Genomic DNA, 22,930 nt, shown 5'->3' with positions numbered 1-22,930 from the left:
TCGTGTCTTCCCATGTCACCTTCCTCTCCAGAGGTTTCTTGCCATGCAACTTTGGGGTTGTGTTTGAGCTCCTCCAAACTTTCAAGCTGCTTCCTTTTAAGAAACACTCTTTTCTTATTTCTCACCACCTGTTTGTATGTGTGAGCTTTGCCCTCTTTCTTGGCTTCCTTTGCTGTTTTCCAGGCCTTATTTGCGTTTTTGCCTTTTTGGTCATACCTTTGATCGCATGGCATTCCAATGCTCCTTCCCTTGCTTTTACCAAAGCATTTTCAGCAAGGAATCTCTGATGTATTTGTTCATCTCATGGCAAGTAGATGGCATTTGACCTTGTGATAATGCTACCTCAATGTCTAGACCTTCTTGTAATCCATTCTCAGCCTCCGCTCAAATCTCTTCCAAATTGCTATCGGTAGATCACATCCCCAGAAGGGTGCTCCATACATGGAAGTTGGTCACACTAGCGTATTGAAAAGCCAGCACTTCGTCGGTGGATCTTGAAAGGGTGCCTGGAAACATTGTCTCTCCAATGTACCCCGTCCCCGTGTGAGTCGTGCCTGGGTTGCATGTGTCATAGTGAAAAGGGGTCCTGTGAAGAGTGCTCCCAAATACGTGTAGGACTGCACTATCTCCACTGGCTCGGCTTGATAAGTGAAACTGAGTTGTCGGATTACTGCATGTGAGGTGTTGAAGACCATAACCTTGGTCTTCCCAAGGTTGACTGTTAGGTCTCTCTCTCTCTATAGAACACCTCTAGGGCCTCCAAGTGTCTCAGCAGCACCTCCGTTGAGGATGAGATAAGGACTATGTCATCAGCGTATAGCAATATCTGTATCATGAGATCGGCCAGTAGTGATCCTTCGGCTCCTAGGCAGTCTATGAAAGAGGTGATCTGATCAATGTATAGTCCGAAAAGAGTCGTGAGAGGGGGCAACCCTCCTTCACTCCGATCGTACTCTCGACCCAATCCGATAGGCCACCTGGGGAACGAGCTTTGCCTTTGACTGACTCATATAGGCTCATCATCCCCCAAATCAGTGTCTCTAGAATCTGTAACTCCTGTAACCTCCCGATCATGAGGGATCGTGGGACAGTGTCAAAGGCCTCCCGAAAGTCTACAAAGCATGTGTACACTTTTGGGTGTATAGACCTCACCTCCTCAATGATAGCCCTCAAAGTGAAGATGTGTTCTAGTGTAGAGTGCTGTCTCTAAAATCGTGCCTGTGCTAGTGCCTGCTTCCCTCGAGCCTCTGTATGACTCGCTTACTTCCATATGGTGGGGAGACAAGGATAGTGGACTGTTTGTTGGGGCCCCTCTTGGCTACTACACCTAATATAGGCCCCAATCCTTCTATCACCACCCATGTCCAAATACACTTTGATTGTGTAGCCTTCTTTTAGTACTAGGCATTGTCACAGTTGAGACTGCCCTTTACCTCCGGAGTGTTGGCAGAAACTCAGTATGAAAACCTTGTATTTATGGATCTCAAGTATGTGTGGGTGTGTGGATTTGTATGTGTGAGAGCATATGTGTATACTATGGCCTACACTTGCTGTTGGGGGTTGATGACGTCAGTAGGGATGTCATAGTAGCTAGTCCTTGATGTGCGTGATGGAGTTTATGATTTTCAACCTTATGAGTGAATATCATGAGATGGAAACTGCACTGTGTGTTTTGTTTTTAGAGGATGAGTTTGGGTATGTTCTTGGATTCATCTAGATATATATACTTTGATCGTGTCCTCGGAGATGATGCATGTCTTGCCTATGCCTCAGACCCCTTGGATCAGTGCTCCAAGATGCTGCCTTTAGCTCACTCCGATGCATAACTTGATTCGCATCACGTCTCTTAGCTTGAAAGATGCCCCAAAACTCATGGTTTGATGGTGAGTGTTGAGAGTTAGATCTCACCTTCTACTTGAGGAGGCGTTGGAGCATCAAGGCACAATGACTCTCACCTTGTCTTACACGTCATAAGAGGTGGCCTTTTCTCTCACATGGGCTTGATGAGGTGATTTGCTTTTCTACATGTCACGGGGACGTGAATATCTATGCTTTTGGAATTTACGGCGACTGCTCTAGCCTTAAATTGATTAAAATTGTTAAAAGGCCACGTCCGTGAAATTAGTTCCATGGGCCTAGGCAAGGACGCTGAAGGGCAAGAGAGAAGTAAACATCCCACATCTAAAAATAGCTCCATGGGCCACATTTGGCAAGCTTGCTTGGGAAAGGCCTATTGCTAGGGAGACAGAGGAGTGCTAGAAGAAAGTCGATTTGCTGCCTTTCATCATTCCAAGGCTGCTTTTACTGATTTCTTTTTTTTTGGGTGCAAAAAATTACTTCTATTAAGTATGAATGAAAACCGCAGAGCAAGCTCAAGGCGAAAGTACATCGTGTCAATAAAAACATGAGAGAAATCAAAGCTCAAAAAGAGCTAGTAAATAACCAGGGATGAGGCTGAAAATGCCAAGTCAACAACCTTGAGACAAAATCAGAGAAGAAAGGAGATCCCCTTCAAACTCTGAAGAAAGTGTTCCTCCTAGTAGAAGTTGCTCTTGATGACCCTTGTATACTCGCCTAGAGGGCTATTGAACCTGGGATCCATCCAATGCCTCTATACATTTGGCTCTTCAAATATGCCAAGCTGCAATGCTAGCAGTATCTCCCAAGATGTGTCTACCGAAACATGAGCAGCTCTAAAAGGAGTAGGAGCAGCATCTTGTAGGGAACATGACTCTACTAAGTGTCGGCGGACCAAAAAAGCCCCATCGGAATCACATCCCTTGAAAGAAACCTGAGGCCCCATAAGAGAAAGCCAAGCCATTGAACCCCAGGTCAACCCCGGGTCATGAAGAAGGGTGAACTATGGAAAATATCTAATATCCTTGCAACACCCTTCCAAATCGTCCTCGCCTGTCTGCATCCCCAAAGACAATGCTGAACCGAATGGCAACAAGGATATGTAGTATAGGCCCAAACGTGCAATCTTTCCACAAAAAAACCGTAGTGCATCTACATGTCAATGGAGGCCCTCAGCAGATGAGGACATCATAACCACATCATCCATGTATAAGAGAATCTGAATCAGGGTGCCGGCGAGAGAGCAACCTGCCCCTCCCAGTGATCCCATAAAAGTCTCGAGCTTGTCTATGTAGAGGCCAAACCACTGGTGACAATGGGCAACCCTGTTTGACCCCAATGGTGCTCATAATCTCATCTGTCCATCGAGCACTTGTGCAAACTCTGCCTGAGACTCTCTCAAAGAGTGCCATAACAGCCCATATGATCTTCCGGTCATACCGCAGTGTCTGTAGGCGTCGGATGAGGAGGCCTCATGGGACCGTGTCGAAGGCTTTGCGGAAATCCACAAAGCAACAACACACTCTCTATTTCTGCGACCTGGTCCCCTCTATGATCCCCCTGAGTGCAAGTATGTGATCCATGGTCTCGTGATCACGTCGAAATCTTGCTTGCCCCTCGGCCCTGAGCCGTTGCATCTCTACGAATTTGCTGACCTCTGTGTCGAGTACTGATGCATAGATCTTGGACATGACATGCCCAATCATAATGGCCCTGTAGTTTTCCGGGCTCATGGGATCTCCTGCCTTGTGAATGGGCGTGATGGTGTTGAGGGTCCATGTATGTGGGAAGCCAAGGCAAATCGTGTCACTGAAAAGCCTTGCGAAGATTGGGGCCAGGACCTCAATCCCATATGCAATAAACTCAATGCATAGCTCCTCATGATCTTTCGCTCGGCTGTTATGGAGCTTCAATGCTGCGTCCTTGACACCGCCTCTAGTGAATAGGGTGCAAATGGTAGGGCGAGGTGAGTGCGGGGCTGGTTGGTTGGTGACGTCATACAAGCTACGTGCGTAGGTGTGTCAGACTTGAGTGTTAGTGAGGGTTAGAGGTGATTTCCTCTCGAGGAACTTGCACCAAAAGCCTTTAGAGTTGCTGCTGAACAAAGTATTCAGTAGCTCATCCTCGTTTCGGTGGACAAATGCCTGCTTCTTCCGGCGTACTAGACAACGATACTCGCGTATCATGTCAGGGTCACTCGGAAGGCTATATTTGGCCTCGAGTCGGAGTTGACGGCAAAAAGGCTTACACTCCTCATCGTACCAGCTATTGCAGGGCACAGAACTAGGAGGTGGAGGTCTAGTGGAATGTGTGGTGTACGGGAAGGCATACAGGGCAGCCTCATGGAGTGAGTGGCTAACTAGGGCGGCACGATCCTCTAGAAGGGGTATGTGATCAATGTATGTGAGTAGTGTGTATAGCTGTGCGGAGTAGGCGGGTGATAAGTCGTGATCAGAGTGTATGTCATGATAAGTGGTGTATGCGATCCGGGGGGGGGGGGTGGTGCTGTGAGACGGGGAGTGGAGATGTTGAAAAAGAGATAAGTGTGGTCTGCCCCAGGTGGGAGTGGTGAAACAGAGAAGTCAGAGAGATTGACATTTTTCATAGAGGCATAGGTAGAGCGAGCTTTGGGACAAGCTGGGTTCCGAAGACAATACTCTACTATATATCGTTTGCGGGCCATGGTCGAGGAGGCCAGATTGAGATAATTGAAAGTCTACGCTTGCTTTGTACTTTCGAAAGGCTTTTGACACAGTTTCACGATATGAGTAGGAGAACTCAAGAGATGCGGATTCTAGGCGTCATGATTTGGGGGTGATGAGTGTTTATGAGTCAGTAAGAGGGGGAGTACGAACCTTGGATGCTTGTCTGATTGGATTGAGAACATGATTAGAGTGAAGCAGGGATGCCTCCTCTCTCCGACACTCTTTGGGCTCTACATTGATGAGATCACGACTTTGATTGACTGGCACCTTGGACGTGAGGAGTGATTGCCTGCTAATAGATATTGTTATACACAAATGATTCGTTCTCATATTCCTTCTTGGCAGTAGGCTTATAGAGACATGTAGAGGCCCTAGAGGCATTTTGCAAAGAGATGTGCGGTCAAACTTGGAAAGACCAAGATTATTTTTTTAAAACACTCCATCGGTGGTATTGCATTGACATAGATTCACTTATAGAGGGAGCTGATGGAGATCGTGCAATGCTACACGTATGTAGGGACAATTTTCACAATATTGATGTTCACAATGATTCATGCAGCTAGGGCATGGCTTACGAGAGGTCAAGGAATTGTGGCTCAACAAAAGTGAGTGATTTCAGGCATACTTCTATGATCCCTCGACAAAGGGATGATTATTTGATACCCTGGTGCGGCTGATGGCCACGTATGCAGCACCGTTTCGGGGGAGTGATCCCGTGGCGATTGAGTGGAGGAGGTCGGAGAGGATACATGTGATTATGGGGTCTTGGATGACAAGCTCTCAGTCCCTCATCAGATAGTACATGCGGAGTTTGCCGTGACACCACTCCAGATTGGTGCTGTTTTGCTGACAGTGACATACACTCATCCTCGTGTAGCTGGAGACTGTCGAGGTTGGCATTATAGTCATCTACGTGATTGGTGATATAGGGGTTTGCACGGCTTGGTATGCACCAATACCCATATGATTTGCCAGTCAGGGTGTGAAGATAGATCAACTCTCGTACAATTGGATGCCTTGTCTTCTCGGATTTGACGGAATGAGATTAACCCCTTATTATATGGTTAGACCTACTCAAGCTATGTGTAGGGAGAATGGGAGGGATTCAGGTGCTCCCCCCCAAGCTCCTAGTTTTATCACGATCACTTGCTGAGAGTATGTGATTATTGAACCATCATACTTGGAGAACAGATGCGTCTCATATCACTGAGGATTCCCATTAGACTGTTGCGGGTCTTGTTCCACTAGCTGAGGATTAAAACAAGGAGAGCTGCATGCACACTAGAGCAGGTGGAGATAAAGGGCACATTCTATGACAATACTATGAGATTCGTGGACAATATTACTGCCTTTCCAGTTGGGGCAGGAGTTTGGACCACTTTCTCAGTTACCCATCTTCATGATCAGGTCCGCATTGACCTCTACTTGATCGAGATGCGACGACATAGAGAGACTCTCTTTGAGACGGAAGGCATGGTGGTGGTAACATGGAATATAGAGCTAGCCCCGACATGTCTACACTTTAGAGTTGGCAACGGGTCACAGTGGAGCAGAGGGACTTTTGGATTTTGAGTTTTTTAGTATAACAGTCAGCGAGGGCCCTTGCATCTGCCCATGGCGGCTTGTAAAGAGATACTATTTTTGACTGTCTCCTACACTCGTGAGTCCTCCAGAAGAAGTCTAATTTTCTTTCTTTCTCTCTCTTGTTTTTGCCTCCTTTATGATAAGGTTGGGCCGGGGGGGGGAGGGGGGGGGAGGGGGGGGGGATGTTGTAGGATTTTTGTTAGAAGGTTTGGTGGGGGAGGGGGGCGCGTGGGATTTTCCTCCCTTGCCTTCTGTTGGTTTGGACCATTGGTCTGTAATTTTGAAACTAGAATAGCAATTAATTTTATGACATGTCTAACTTTACATGCTCTCACTTAATTTGAAGGACCTTTTGTGAAAGAGAGGAGTCAAGGGGCAAGGTAAGAAAGAGTAGAAGGACAGCAGAAGGGCGAAGTGGGAAGGAAAAGAGAGCAAAAAGATATGTCAAAGAGAAAAAACAATTGAGAGGGTTGAATCCCAGTCCAGGTTGAGAAGTGGGATCAAGGTCCTAGATCTATAAGGGGTTTAAGCCCCTAGGGCAATCGAAGGGAGCTGAAGGGGGGGAAGTGATGACCGTATGTGAAGTAGGAGAGCCAATGTAGGGGGAGAGAAGGGCAATCTAGTCTGCAATACGGGCAGCCATTGAGGTATCAGAGCAGCTGCAGGTACTGCAAAAAGAACAGAACACAGAGTCCTAGAAGGCAGAAAAAGATCACAGACAACATGCAGGGGCTGGGAGAGAGATGTTCGCCGTATATGCCGTAACAGGCGAAGAGAAGATGAAAGGGGGCCAATGGCCAGGAAAACAGCAAGCAAGTGCGGGGAGTGTTAAGGAGACAGGAGACAGGAGACAAGGTTGAGGAAGGCTGGCCAAAGGAGACAAGAGATGAGGTTGGGGAAGGCTGACCAAAGGGAGAGTAGGAGAAGCGGTTTTGGAATTGCCTGGGGTTGAGAGTCAGATATTCATTGTCCCATATTACAGCCAGCTACCGTCTCTTTTAATAAAGGTGAAACCCTCTGGGATTCGCCGTAACGATATGAGCTATGGTTGGCACAAATATAGAAGGCTTTTTTCTTGGAAATTTAGGAATTCTGATTATTCTCAACGTTGAGTTACTGAGAATTATGGTTTGGACTGCTGTAGCTGTTTGAGATTTCGCTTCCTTAAGTAAGTTGTACATTGTACAGGTGGGATCATTGTTAGCAGTAAACCTGCAAGCAGGAGACAATATGGGAAACATGTTTAATGATTCACAGGTTTGCAAAGTGTTATTATAAAGAATTTTGTCTGAGTTTTAAAAAAACGAATGGCTATATTCATTACAGCATTGCCTAAATTAACGTATTTTGTAATCGCTTGGATTGCATGTTGCTGTGTTCAACCTGTCATACAAAACTGAAGTTTGAGTTCATGGATATTCGTGTTGATACTAAAGATGAGATACTAGAACTTGTCCTTAATGACGGGGTTCACATGGCTACAAGAAATAGAGTTTTGGGATCAACCTTTACAGTTCGCGGTGCCAATGTCGGTGTGGCCGATCTTTATGTAAGTATCCTGTCTCAGTAATGTTTTACTTGTGGCTGATGAATTCATCAACCCCTTTCTATATATTTAGTGGATTCTGCTGAGATTCGGCAAAATGGGTAGGGTATCTGTTTTGAGAGTCACTGTTCTACCGTGCATTAGCCCTTATCAAGCTGACTATATGAAACTGAATTACAGAAACGCTGAAAATTCCAAGTTGATGAAAACTCCCAAGGCCATATATATCTGAGCTGCTTCTCACTTCTTACTTTGCCCTTATTTGAAATGATTTTTATAGCTCTGAAGCACTGACATGTTGTCATTAGTGGTTGTTTCTTTGGTATGATGCATTCAATAGAACAGGTTACAGGGCTTGCTTGCTTTTAAGTTACACAGATTTGGAGATTATTTCTGTAATGTATTCCTAACAGTATCTGTGTGTACTGGTGTCACAGGTAAGTGCCTGGCCAAAAATTGGACATGAAATCCTTAGTGACTTGCGAAAGGTTGAAGTTTATTCACCCCTTTCCATTCATCCAGAGGGGCTAGTGCTTGCTCCTGGTGCACGATATGTGGTTAGTTCTTTCAACTCTGTTTTCATCATTTAATTGCGTTTTGCTGAAGCGTAATATCTTGTAATCAAAATGACATCAGATATGTTCACTATCTATGGATGCACTACAGAGGGCATGTGATTGACACACGGCATTTCTCCTTGTGTCTATCTGATATTTATCTAGTCCTACAAGCTAAAAAGATGAGTAGAAAGCTGGAGTAGTCAGGCTCATAAGTCCATCCCAAAAGGGAAGCACCTTTGTCTATATCCCTTATGCATGAGGTAGGAAAGCTCACAGTCTTTGAACTTCTTCTATTTCTAACCACCAGGGATGCTAATGGCTGTTAGTAGTCCAAGCAGTTATCAACAAATTCTTAATGGGGATTGATATTTCTTGAGGCTTGGATGTTATCTATGTCCAAAACAGAGCAATATTTTCTCCATTGTGGAAACACTGAAAAGTGAGCATCAGCTTTAACCCGGTCTTTGAGCGAGAATTTGCAAGAACCAAGGGCAGGGTGACAAGGGCTTCCTGCATTTCCATGCTTCTGTTATCATATTATCAGAGTAACTTAGCAGGTCCCAACCAGGGCCTAACTATGAAGGAGGATTGCTGAACTTAATGTCTATAACTACATCTCAGTGTTGCAGAGACACATGGCAACTTGAACGAAAACTTCTGCTATGTTTATAGTTACATTCATGTAGACAAATCTAAGACATGCCCAACATGGAATCAAAACAAACAGTGCAGTTTTCAGTTCATGACACGCATCCACAATATTGAGAAAAGCAGAGCAAGGAACATTTCCAACATGGAATCAAAACAAACAGTGCAGTTTTCAGTTCATGATACACATCCACAATATTTAAAAAAGCAGAGCAAGGAATATTTCCAACTAATTTTAATGTTGTAAATGCTTATGCTGTGTTGGTGCCAGCTGCTCCCTAAATAAATTATGGGTACCTTCTTGACGGTATTCAATGCGTGGAAAGGTCTTTACAACTGTGTAGTGGTCCATGAATCTGCCAATGGATTGATAGCTTCAGAGGGCTTTGATTTGTTAATCTATACACTTTGATGCACTTGATCCAGGTCTGGGTGCATGGAGGCCCAAGTATTGGGGCGGCTATCAAATTCTTAAGCTCTAATGATACAATCGCTTCCATTGACAGCTCATCAGGCATGCTCAATGCCAATTCTCCTGGTGTCGCGGTAAGCATGAGCAATTATGGCTTATGGGTAAGTACATGTACTTTGCTGGAGTAGTGATGTACTGGTGTCATGTCACTAATATCTATGATTTATGATATCTCCTATTTTGAGTTGCGCGCAGGCTATTTATGCTCAAGCGTACACTCCTAGTGGAGCAGTTTTATGTGAAGCAGCAATGGAAGTCAAAGTGTATATTCCCATGTCAATGATTTTGAATGTTCGAGGTGGACAACTTGCTATTGGGCGAGAAGTATCAGTTTTTCCAAGGGGAACAGAGGTTTGGTCTACACATTCTCTAAGCTCTTTAGCATTTTTTTCCTGCAAGTCTGCCTTTTAGTGTTTTAGTAGGTTCCCTGTTTGTAGAATCTGGCCTGTGCATTTTGGAGTTGCTTCCTAGCAAGTACAACCTGAAATTTTTTTTGTTGGTTTTTTTCCCCCCCCCTATTGATGCTTGTAAAAAACGATCATACAAGTTGGCAAATACCATAAAGGTGCCAACCATGAAAATCAACGAAAAATTAAATGCTAGCTGTCAGAAAGACACTCCTGCTGCCAGAGATCCAAGTGCATCTCTGTAACAGGGGCTAACAACCAGGGTGGCGGACTATACAACCATCTGATCCCTCTCGGGGTGATGTTGTAGAAAACACCTGCAGGCCAAGCCTTGCAGAAACGTTCCCGTCGTGCGACGGTAGCTCGAGAACCTAGAGAGCCTCGCTCCTAAATGGTGTGAAGCGTGAAGATGATGTCTTGCCAGATGGCTACCAAGGTGGCCGACGGTGGAACATGGTGCTGGCCCATCACCCAACTGCAGTGAGCAACCCAGATGTTCCATGCCGTAATGTTGACTAATGTGTCCCACACACTGTCCTCCGACGAAGGAAGAGGTCAATGACTAGTGGGAGGGGTCGCCTCATGAAACTCAATGCTGTAAATGCACAGGCCCTGTATCTTGTATGCTAGAGCGACCACGTCAATGGGAAAGGCATGGCCACCCTCTGACAACCAAGCAGCCATGCCCCACGTGAAGTCCCTCTGCGTGACCTGAAGCCTCGCCACGATTCGAAGCGCTCCTCGCCATATCCTCTGTGATGCTGGGCAGCTCCAAAGGCAGTGGGGGATTGTCTCCAAAGTCCCAATTGTGCATCTATGGCAGCTGCCATCCACTCACATCTACTCCAACCAAGGGCCAACAGGAAGACCTCCATGCGCTATCATCCAGAAAAAGTAGTAGATCCTCTGCGGTCAGAGATTGGACCAGAGGCGTGTCCAGAACTTGGATTTTACCTCTTGAGGTACCTCTTGCGCTGCCCAATGCGTCTCTCGACGGAGTCCAGGCTACGCTTCCAACTGCAAGTGGTGTCCTATGCGTGTAGTATAAGAGGAGAAGGGCACCTCCTCCACTCTCTCTGAGTGGCCTACTCTAGACGGCTAGAACCACTCGCCTGGGTCCCACTGTACCTCACTGAGGGGACGACCCTTCCATAACCATAAGCGCCAGCGAGTTGCATCCATATTTGAGATGCCCACTACTCTAATCCTCTGTCACCCTAATTGATCCAAGGCTCCATCCATCTCTCGATCTCCATCTGTGAGAGACTGCAAGAGTCCAGCTGGACCCACACTATAGAACCGGGCTCGGCTGAGAATGGGGGAGGGAGGGGGCATAGCTGAATCCGAAGAGGTACCCTTGTCCCTGAGAATTGGCTCAACCGATGTGCTGGTGTGAAACTTTAAAGGCCCGCCCACTAAGATTGTAGGATAGTTGCCTCAATCTGCCATCCTCGAGCCCACGTCCCAAAGATGTGAGAGGGTCTCTAATCGTACCTCTGTGTCAGTCGGGAGTCTCGCCCACGTCTTGAAAGATCGGGCTGGGCCGTTGTCCCACTGTGCCCAACCAATGTGTAACCTCTTTCCTGGTATGCGACCATCCTGATCTCGGACCTTCGGGTGCCAGATTAGAGATTGTTGTGCAAACTCCACAGAAAACTGAGGACTAGCCCGGATAAGACCTCTGAAGAGGCAATAGAAGCGTCCTTGAATCTCATAGTAAACCGGACATCTGAAAATGAAATGGTCCTCCGAATAAATCTCCTGTATGTCACATAATGTGCAGAAGCGTCTCTCCCTGGGCAAACTCTCAGCCCTGCACTATCAATGCGAAGTCTATATGAAGAGACCCGAAACTGCCCAAAAGAGATCCTCAGTGAGTGGGGTGGGTAGATCTGCGTATATCCTGGTGGGTCGATAAAACCCTCCGTTGTGATATGTAAACAATGATCCCTGTAGAAGCTGAGCTTCACTGGAAGCTCGCTCGGTCCCAACCAGGTCCTAAAAGTGTGTAGCTGCAAAAGATACTCACGAATGACCTGGTTGACCTAATGAGACAGGAGAGGGAAAAAATGCGTGTTAGCGCCATACTGGAAGGGGGGGAGTCTATCCATGTGGAATCCCTATCGCTCAAACCATCTCTCTGTGCATGCAAACCATCATCTTTGATCACGTGCTACTGATAGTGCCATAGAGGAGGACAATGATAGCCACGGTAATCTATTGGGTCCAGAGGTGCAATCTTTATACCCCCTAACTTGATATAGGTAGGTGATAACCTGAAATGCAACGTTAAGCTGTAGTGGAGATGATCCAAGCTCAGCGTGAATGATTTGGCGAGGAACTGACGGCTTACTGCAAATCATCCGTGATAGCATAAGAACCTATTGGCGCTCCACCTGAGCCCACTCTATATCTGACAGGTCCGGCCCCCAACTAGGGCTGCCATAAATCCCTGTTGGGCGGACCAAGGAGTCAAAAAGCAAGCCCTTGGTCCGTGGGTCCTGGAACTGTGAACGGAAGCACTGCCTCTCTAGTCTGGCCAATGAAGCGTATACTCTACTCAGTTGGGCCTGCATAGTCGGTCTCATAGTAAAGATAGGTCCAGAGAAGAGAATCCCTAGGTATGTATATGACAAAACAATCTCAACTGGCGACCCGTGGAAGTCAACTGCTCCTGGTGCATAGTGGCTTAGGATGTGTTGAAGATCATGACCTTGGTTTTACCAAGGCTGACCTTCAAATCATGGGAATCACAAAAGGACAATAGTGCATCTAGGTGTCTCTAGAGACCCTTTGCTAAGGAAGATAAGAGTGCCATGTCATCTGCGTATAACAAGATGTGAATCAGAGTGCCAACGAGAGAGCATCCCTCCCCCTCCAATGCTTGCAAACTATCTCAAGCAAGCTCATGAATGTAGAGGCCAAACAAGGTTGGTGATAAAGGACACCATTGTTTGATCCTAATAGTACTTGTGATCTCATTTGTCCACCCAGACCCTACCCAAACTCAACCTGAAACCCTCTTGTAAAGTGCCATGACAGCCCAAATAATCTCTTGGTCATAACCCAAGTCCTGCAGACACTTGATGAGGCGTGCTCTCGAAATCGTATCAAAGGCTTTGCGGAAATCCACAAAGCAGCAATAAACCCTCTGTTTCCGTGCCCTCGCCTCCTCAATGATACATCTAAGTGTGATGATGTGATCCATGGTCCCATGACCACGTCGGAATCCAGCTTGTCCATCTGCTCTAAGTTCCTGCATCTCTGCGAACCGACAGAATCAAGCACCGATGCATAAATCTTGGACATGATATGTCCGATCATAATGGTCCTGTAGTTCTCCGGGCTCATGGGATCCCCTGGCTTGTGGATGGGTGGAACATCGCTAACAGTCTAGGTGCGTGGAAACCCCAGATAAACAGCTTCATTAAAAATCTTTGCTAAGATTGGGGATAGGAGATTAATCCCATATGCAATGAATTCAGTGCATAGGTCCTCATGATCTTCTGCTTGGCCATTATGAAGTTTCATCAGGGCATCCTTCACGCCCCTCTTCGTGAAGAGTGCAGAATGTGGGTTGGGGTATGTGTGAGAGGTCAGGAGCTGGCTGATTTAGGATATTATAAAGCGTGCGTGCATAATTATGCCAAACTTGAGTGTCCGTGGATGGTGAAGGGGACCGCCCCTCTAGAAATCTCCACCAAAAGTCCTTAGAGTTGTTACTAAACAGAATATTTCAGTAGCTTCGACGAGTGGAATCTGGCTTCTTCCTACGTACCAATCGACGGGACTCACGTAGCGTCTCTAGTTAGTTCGGGAGGTGGTTTCTGGTTTCGAATCTAAGTTCACGGTGTAAAGCCTTGCACTTATCATCTTACCAGCTATTACAAGGGACGGTCCTTGGTGGTGGTGGACGAGTGGAGCAAGTAGTGTTAGGGAAAGCGTGAAGGGTAGCCTCGTGTAGTGAGCGGGTGACCAGAGCAACGCGGTCCTCTAGTAAGGCTATAAAGTTATGACCTGTATATGACTCCGACAAGTTCCCAATCGACAGTACTCACGTAGCATCTCTGGTTAGTTCGGGAGGTGGTTTCTGGTTTCGAATCTAAGTTCACGGTGTAAAGCCTTGCACTTATCATCTTACCAGCTATTACAAGGGACGGTACTAGGTCGTGGTGGATGAGTGGAGCAAGTAGTGTTAGGGAAAGCATGAAGGGTAGCCTCGTGTAGTGAGCGGGTGACTAGAGCAGCACGGTCCTCTAGTAAGGCTATAAAGTTATGACCTGTATATGACTCCGACAAGTTCCCAATCGACGGTACTCATGTAGCATCTCTGGTTAGTTCGGGAGGTGGTTTCTGGTTTCGAATCTAAGTTCACGGTGTAAAGCCTTGCACTTATCATTTTACCAGCTATTACAAGGGACGGTACTCTAGGAAGGCTATAAAGTTATGACCTGTATATGACTCCGAGAAGTTTCCTGGTTTTGAACATAAGGTACCATTACAATTCCAAATGGTACTAGACATGGTCTCGGTATGCTGAGTCTCAAAGACCCCACCCCCTTATGTGGGAGGCGGGGCAGATGCCCGACGGGGGCTTGTAAGGAGTCGTCCATCTCGAACTACCTCCCACTTCCCATCCTTGCGAGCCTGATCCGGCTACTGTATCAGTGCACCTCTCCTCAACCTGTAAGGGGGTGAGATCCTCATCCATGGATATCGATGGCTGGTCCCGTAAGACTGATCTACGCCGGAGAGCTGAGAGTCGTGCGTAGGCATCGTGGAATCGTATGATAAGGGCTGCTCTCGATTGGGGTCTCTCCCCACCGGCCATGCCCTTTCAATCCTGTGCTCAGCTACCCTAAGAGTGGTGGCCACAAATGTAGTCACATCGCTCATCGGTGTAGCCTTAGTACGTTGAATGCCACGGACTCTGATGTTGAGAGCCTTATTGGATCTTTGCTCTTACTCCGTAAGGGTGATCGAAATGGTTGGCTTCGCAGGTTCCCGTTTGGCCACGTCTATGGATTCGGATGTCTCCTCGATTATAGATTGCATGCTCGCAATCTGTGCCTCGACCACTGGGGTACTCTATGGGACTGCACGGATGGCTGCTACCTCTTCTTGAAGCTTCAAGGTGTGCTATCTAAGCCCCTGGATGAGGCCCGCCTGCTTCTGAATGATGCAGATTTGCTCCTGCATGGCACGAGCCTCCTCTGCTTTTTGGGAAGGCCCAAGATCTTGGAGAATTCAGGACTCTTCAGAGAAAAGCGCCTATTCTAGGCAAGAAAAACAGGCCCAGCTTTTAGAAACAACATGCTTTTTAGTTGGCTGTCCTAGTCTATAAAATACGGGCTTCTAGGCTCCCAATTGTATAGAGAATTGTACCTAGACTATTCTCCCACGTGAGCCACCTTGTATAAAGAAGTTTCTATTGCAATAATGGGGGTGTCAGCCCTTATTTCTGGCCCATAGTGCCATGTTCTTGTTTTCTTTCTCCCTGTCCCATCCACTCACTACAGCGATTCACCTATCAGTTTCATGGTTGAGTTCCTAATTTGTTGTCCGGAGTCTTCAGCCTTGAGACGATGTCTGCGATTTGCTCAAGAGTGCCGTGATTTATCCTCCTTGCTGCGATTGAAATTTGAGCCAGTTTCAAGCCTGTTTCCAAATTGCAAATTTACTCCAGTAGCCGCATTCTGTTGTGGGAGATGAGTTTGCTGTGTTGTAAGGGTTTCAGTAGTTCGGGGTATAGAATTGAAGGCCTGGTCGACAATGCAGTAAACTACCCTATTTCCTGAATCCGGCTTTGTCCAAGGTGGTGTAAGCTGTGTTGGCTGTATCTCTCTGGAGGAGCTCATTCACACGAGATCCCATTGAATCTCTCATGTCAACCTTTTGCTTCATTGACTAGATTAAGATCCTCACAGCAATTTCCAAAGAACTAAGGTATACAGCGGAGCATTTGAAAAAGACAATACTTATCCTGGTAGGTTACCTTGGATTTCACTAGATGTATTGGGACACTGTGTGAGTATGGATAGGATAGTATAGATTTAATGAAGAATAGTGTTATGAAAAGGTTTCATATTTTCCATCATCGAGTTCCTTGGCGAATTGAACAAGCTAAGTAAATTGTGTTGTATGGACCTAGATCAATTGAATCAGGTAAGGAAGCAATTATGGCTTTGTAAAACCTTTATGATCCTTTCCAGCAATATCAAACGGAAAGCATTTGTATGGTTTTTGGTTATTGGAATGCGTTCTGATATCTCGAGAAGGTGCAATTGTAGGCTATATTGGCTAGATAGACCTAGATGTCTTTTTCTATTTCATTGATATTTCTAGATAGACCTAGATGGTTGAACGCTTAGTTGTGTCTTTTTGTAATCATGGATGAAGGGGCTTTCCTTGTTAAAGATAAACCACAAGCTGGTTGTGCTAAGTCCTTTTCAACAATGTTTGAAGGATTCAACCAATTCTCTGGGACCTGGTTGACTGGTTAAGCAACTGGTTAGTTGTTTATTCTTAAGCAAATGGACCTAAAGTAAGCTAGTTAATTATATGGTTAGTTGTGTTTAAGATTTCATACGATTGGATGCAGAATTGTGGAAGCCTTTATACTCCTAACAGTAATGTCCAATGTACTAGCTTAGTGCAGTTATTATTGAACAGAGTGGTAGTACCAATTTCCAAATGACATCAGTAATATATAATCATTTTTTCACAATGTTGTGATCATCGATCGCCCGGTATAAGCCACCTTGACTTTAATGGGTTGGTGCTTTAAATAAGTTAATGGGTCATGCTTTAGGAGAATGTTTCTTCTTTTATATTTGAACTTTATGTCTTAACATGAGTCTTTTAAAAAACTATTGTATCTTGATTAAGGTTGAATAAGAGAAAGGTTTTTCTGTACCTAAGCTAAGCACTCCTGCCTAATGGAATATGAATTTCGTTTTGGTTCTTTGGGAAATTGGTTTGCAGGAGGATTTGCTTTCTTTCTTTGAGCTGTGTTCTGACTATAGATGGACAGTTGGAGACAAGCAGGTAAGGTTTCCGATTTCGAAGAATTCTGCACATGATGTTATGATCTGAAGTGAACGGCTATTAACTTGTGACATATTGTGGTACTTAATTCTAAGGAGTTAAATTTTTTCTTTTATACTTGAAATCCAAACAAAAGTTCTCTGACTTTTCAGTATTCCTCAGTCAGGAATCTTGGCTAGCTAGTCAACAATCTTAACACCAGGAATGTAGCTATATATGGAAGCTTAGTTTCCTTATGTTGTCAATCCAATTTAAATCTCTATTTTTATACTAAATGCGAAAAGTGGTGACTGTTTTCTTTTGGCGAGCCCACAGTCAGGAATCTTGGTTAGCTAGTCAACAATGTTCACACCAAAATGTGGCCATGTATGGAAGCTTGATTTCCCTATCTTGTCGCTTGAAATGAGGTAATCCATAGATGAAACACAGAATCTAAGGTACATCCTGTTCCCATCCATGGTCACTTTTTTTGGAATAATAGGATTAATATCCCACCTGCGAGTCCCTGTACGAGGAGGACAAAGGGGCTTAACACCTTGCATAGCATGGGTGTATAATAGGTGTCATGTGGGTATATAGTGTAGATGCACATAGACACTCATGACTGGACTCTGGGCTGCCAGTGGGCAGCAACCAGGCTGCCACATGGGTACCAGACAGTAATCCTTTTTAGGGTTACTTTAGGGAAGCTGCAGGGGTACCAAGGCCAGAAACTGGGGCTGGTATTGGCCCTGGTTTAGGGCAGACCTCCAGGCTGGCAGAAGCTTAGAGGTGTGTTTTCCAACATCATTACAGGTTGGGGATGTGAAGTGTCAATTGCCTTGGGGATTTCAAGTGTCACTGCCTTGTATGGTCTCTCACAAGGAAGATGCTGGGAAGCCTTAGCGTGTCATATGTGGTGAGCTTTGTGCTATCATTGAGGATGCCATTTGTCATTTGAGGCTGGCCTATTTCACGGTTTGTATGCTTGTGCATCGTACTTCAGAATTATCTGGGACCACAGTAATGGATGATCTCCACCTCTTCAAGAATGCCTGCATTCCTTTGTGGAGTGACTTTACTTTTTTATGGTCCTTGGTCCGCTAGTCTGTCCTTTGGCCAGAGAGTAAAATAGGATTTAGGTTCTTTAGAATTTCACATTTTAGGATAACATACTTTATAATCATGATAATCTTTTACAGAATTGCAAATTCTTCCAGGGTCTTCTGGCTTTCCTTATTCTTTGTCTCCTTTTTCTTTTTCTTCTTCTTCTTCTTCTTCTTCCTCTCTCTCTCTCTCTCTCTCTCTCTCTTTCTGTCTGTCTGTTTGGTTGCTAGAATGGCTATTAAGGGATCAGTGTGCCAGTATCTTTCATTTACTCTTGCAGAAGAGCTGAAAGTTCCATTGAAGTAGTCATATCACCATGTGTGTCCTAGGCTTGTGAGATGAATGTCATTACAGCCTAGTGTTATCTTCTGGGTCTTTTTTTTAGCTTTGACCTGGCTAGCTTTAGTTAACCATTTTCCCATGAGAGTCTGCATTTATGGCTATCTTAGTTGTTTAGAACCTTCAAATGGCAGGCTGATTAAGGGAGAGGAATGTGCCCTATGCTTTTCAACTGAATGCATGTTGCCCTGTCATTCAAAAACTTAACATGAAGAATATATTGATTGTACGATGGATGGAGTCAATTGACATGAAGTAAATTGACATGAATAATCTATTAACTCAATAATCGTACGATGCCTGGGATAGATTAATATGAAGAATAGTGGGCCCAAATATATGATCTGTAGGTTTGGATGCGTGTTCTGATTGCATGTCCATTTTAAGCTTTAGTTCAAATATGTGACTGCATGTTGTTTCTATCATGAAACCAGGTGTTGACCTTGCACTCTGCAGAAACTTTGGAAACCCAAAGTGAATTGAATCATTTGCATGAAGAAAGTGCAAGTAATTTTATGTCAAGTGCATATGACAAAAGCAGGCCTGTGGATGCACGATTTTCTGTAATAGCAGCTGGAAGGTCAGTATGGTTCTGCAAGTGTAAAAGTTTAATTGTTTTATGTCCTCGTGATCTGTATGTAGTATTCTGAAATGCTTGCTGTGTATTTTATTTAACAGGAAGTATTTCATCATGTAAGAAGGTTCATTTCAACTGTCAGGGATACTTATTGTTGAAGCATGTAATGCATTTCAGGGCTCCAGGAAAAACTGACATTACTGTGGCATTTTCATGCCATTTTCACTCAAAGATCGGGTATCACAGAGCACAGTCATATGTAGCATCAGGCACAATACAAGTCATTCCTGATCCACCGTTAGCTCTGGGAATGATGGCAACTTGGTTGTTGCCCCCGAACTTCAAAACATCCAGCCTGCTATCGCACTTGAGTGAGTCAGTTTCAGATAGCACAGCCATGGGAAAACATAGGATTGTTTACACTCTATTACAGGTAAGTCTTTTTTGCAGGTGAGTGCCTTGAGTGCCTTATACAGAGAATAGACAGTATGTTGAAGTAAAAAAGAACAGCTGTAGTTTGTTAACCCCGTTTAATACATGTATTCGGATACAGGAGTCTGGCAGAGATTCTGGAGGCATTGCCCTTGAAGGCACACATATCAGGACATCTGATATAAAGGATCTAGCCTGTATTCACGCAAGGGATCGCAAAACTGGACGATGTGAAGTGGCTGTCTGCATTAAAGTTGCAGAGGTATGTTTCCTTTCTGCTGCATCAGTGATGCAGAAGTGGATGGAATGGTCAAATATGATATGAAAGCTGGCACTTGACAAATATCAGATTTTTTAATGATCGAGTTTCTCCAATTTCTGTTAACTAAAAATTTCTCATATTGAAGAGAATATGCATTGTAAGCTCTTGAATTTAATGACAAGATGAGCAATGGAGTAGGAACGATGTGCTGCATGTGTTTGGTCTTTAAAGGTTTAATTATGATTCCTTAGACCTTAAGGTACTGCTCTGGGCTCATTGGGCTTTGTGGAAGCAGATACAGCGGACCAATGGCTTTGAAACGTGTAAATAAGTCAAATGCAAGCTTCGGAAACTACTTCACGAGTGCATGATCCAGTTTTATGGATGGTAACAATCCTAAATTAGTGGGAATGATGGAATGATATGTTTGTGGAATGAAATGAAAAATAGGGACATTGAGGGTGGAAGTACAACATAATTACCAGGGAATGTGTTCCCCCATCTGGAACTGGGGAGCGTGAGTTCCAGGAAGTCCGGGTGTCTCAGAATATCCGGAATGGTACCAAAACGTTCACTTGGTCTGGAATTCCGTAGTCTGGAATTCTACGGAATTCCATTCGAGGCATTCCAAAACTGCATTCTTGGCATTCCAGTGGCATCTCACCATGGTTTATGCCATTTTGGCACTGTTTGATGTTACCTCCTCTACTTTGAGCCTTCTCTCAGCCCCGCCCAAGCCATAGGTTTGGTACTTCGAGCCACCCCTGACACAAAGGTCTGCCAAACTGAAGGTTTTAGGTAACCTAATAAGTTGTGAGGGTATAGTAAAACCCTGTGGATGTGCAAAGCGTCTCAGCCATGTATGACATACTAATAATCTATGATAAAGTGAAGGGGCATATGGTATTTGTGAATAGTCAAAAGACTTGTAACTTTACTCAATGTGAACTCACCTTTTGCAATAGCATTCATGTCTCTAGCTGAACAATACATAGGGTGTCAAACAAAGCCATGGAAAGATCCTCACCATACTAAAAATGGTGAAAACATAATGTAAGTTTATGGAAAAGCCTCACCCTTTAGAATATGGTGTGAATGTACTTAATATAGAAAAGCACTCACCAAACTGAAAATGATGGAAACATAATATAAGGCTACAGAAAAGTGCCCACCATATACGAACTGGTGGAGTGATTGTGAAGATGGCTAAAAACATGTTAAACATCATGATCAACCATGAAGGAGATAACCTACTAGGGTAAGAACTCAGGTGACAAATCTCTCATGTGTGATCAGTAAGTTGGTATTCGATGGACTATGAGATAAACAAATTTGGTAGTAGTAGTCATCAATCCTTTGGTACCATGCGCTTGGGGCCTATTTCAGCGGGTACAAAGCATTGCGAAGCTTGCTAACCTTATTCTTAACACCCAGGAACCTTGAAACCTTGTGGTGACCCCACATAAACTACTTCCTACAACTCACCATTCAAGAATGTGGACGTCACACCTATATCTAGAATATTGGTCGCCTGTGAGGGGAAATCAGAACTATTACTATACGAACAGTAGCTAAAGCTTTCTGTTCGGAGAAATCTTTCACCATAACCAACCCCTTGTGCTTGCTTTTACCACCAATATGGCTTTGTACTCATATGAAGTTCTATAAGGCTTGTAGTGAATTGCTTATACCACCTAGTTTCGACAATCTTCCTCTTTGGATGCTTTCAGCTAGATCCCATGTATTATTATTCAAAGTGACCTTCATCTCAGTGGCTTGGCTTACTCTTTGAGGGCCCCAGGTATTTTTTGAGAGACTTGACTCCATAGTTACTAGCCGAAACGGAAACGGAAGAAACGGAAACGGAAGAAACGGAGTTTCCGGGCCCCGCCGAAACGGAAACGAAAGAAACGGCAATATGATACAATTTATGTATAAAAATTTATTTTTTATACATAATATAATTATCAATAGAGTGCAAATCATACATAATACAAATTACAATTATCTATACTTGAAGGCTGAAGCTTCAGGCTTCAGCCTTCAAGCATCAATGCATCATTCATGATTCATGCCGCTATGATTCTAAATTCTTGAATGATGCTTCAATAATCTGAAATCAACATGTATCATGAGTCATGACTAACAAGTTTGGCATTACAAGAATCTGAAATTTAGAAGTTTGAAGTATTTAAAAGTTTAAACTTAGCACACAAGTTGAAACTTGAAACTTGAAAGTATTCAATGTCCAGACTCCATAGATGATCATGATTCATGGTCCACAAATTTCATGATCATGATTCATGACTCATGACTCATGAGTCATGCAAGACTCAACATAAAAGCACTCATGGATGATATATAAAAAAGCAGCAGGACTACTGATCATCTGCATCATCCATGGACTCCTCGTCATCGTCATCCTCTGCGTCCTCAGATAAGTTCGAGGCATCTGTGTCACTGTCTGAAGAAGAATCATCAACATCAGGATCATGACCATCGGGTGCAACTGAAGTACTAGCACCATCACCAGATGGTTGAGTGTATGATCGTGTGTGGTGTGCTGGTGCTGACAGCTCCTCATACAACATGGTGTATATGTCCAGCTCCTCCCGTGGGATATCTGGTATGACCTTCATCTTCTCCACGTCCACCTTGTCTACATTCACTTGGCGAGGTTCGGGGCAGCCGGCGGTGAACTCAAGGAGACGGAGGTTGCAATGACAAAACACCAACCGCTCCAATTGAGCCGTGCTCAATCTGTTTCTCTTCTTTGTGTGAAAGAGGGCCCAAGTGCTCCAGTTCCTCTCACAAGGACCGGAATTGCAGTCCTGTGAGAGAACACGTATAGCAAGGCGTTTCTACCATAAGCCAATTAAGCCGAGATAAGTATCAGGAACTTGATAACTTTAAACATATTTGTAGTAGATAAAACTTCAAATTACTTAACGACTAAGCTCCAACTAGTGGCGTTGGAACTTGTCTCTTAGACTCTTACCCAAGTAGGAGTACAGTTGCCATATTTCTCCCACCAGGAGACAGGTTGCAACTGTGTCTCTCGGAGCCTAGCCGTAGGTCGACCAAAGGAGAGGCTGTGATTACGGTACAATAGAAGTTCATCCTCCAGTCTTCGTTGCATCTCCAAGTCACCACCCGTCCAATTTTGTAGATACTGTTGCATCCCCTCCTCCAACTCGTCATTCTCATATTGCTCTTGACTGCGCCAGAGTGGATGCAATACATGTGCCACCGCATGGATTGGGCGGTGGAACCAATTCCACCGCTTATTCCATATAGCATGGATGGACTCAACCCTAAATCATGCCACAAGAAATTAGAATGCATTATGCATGCAAAATTCATAGACTATAGATAATAGTACATACATAATATATATATGAAAATTCC

The 22,930-nt window shown here is 44.6% G+C and overlaps 1 protein-coding gene across 4 annotated transcripts in view; it reads left to right on the top strand.

The window, feature by feature from the left end:
- EMB3012 (embryo defective 3012) overlaps window positions 1-22,930 on the top strand; it is a 221,058-nt gene that overhangs the window by 97,205 nt on the left and 100,923 nt on the right. For 2 of the 4 annotated variants that reach the window (XM_087377933.1, XM_087377932.1), the window contains exons 17-25: window positions 7,335-7,403; window positions 7,549-7,695; window positions 8,130-8,249; window positions 9,327-9,446; window positions 9,568-9,723; window positions 16,764-16,826; window positions 18,686-18,831; window positions 19,006-19,261; window positions 19,382-19,522. In XM_087377933.1, the coding sequence (XP_087234059.1) occupies window positions 7,335-7,403; window positions 7,549-7,695; window positions 8,130-8,249; window positions 9,327-9,446; window positions 9,568-9,723; window positions 16,764-16,826; window positions 18,686-18,831; window positions 19,006-19,261; window positions 19,382-19,522 (1,218 nt within the window). Of the gene's footprint in view, window positions 1-7,334; window positions 7,404-7,548; window positions 7,696-8,129; window positions 8,250-9,326; window positions 9,474-9,567; window positions 9,724-16,763; window positions 16,827-18,685; window positions 18,832-19,005; window positions 19,262-19,381; window positions 19,523-22,930 lie in introns of all 4 variants that reach the window. The other 2 variants (XM_087377929.1, XM_087377928.1) reach the window with 1 other exon arrangement.

The sequence above is a fragment of the Dipteris shenzhenensis genome, chromosome 8 (genome assembly GCF_047967505.1).
Source record: "Dipteris shenzhenensis isolate YYH24624 ecotype China chromosome 8, Dip_SZ_1.0, whole genome shotgun sequence".
In the NCBI taxonomy this organism is placed as follows: Eukaryota; Viridiplantae; Streptophyta; class Polypodiopsida; order Gleicheniales; family Dipteridaceae; genus Dipteris; species Dipteris shenzhenensis.
This window is presented reverse-complemented; position numbering and strand designations above follow the sequence as displayed.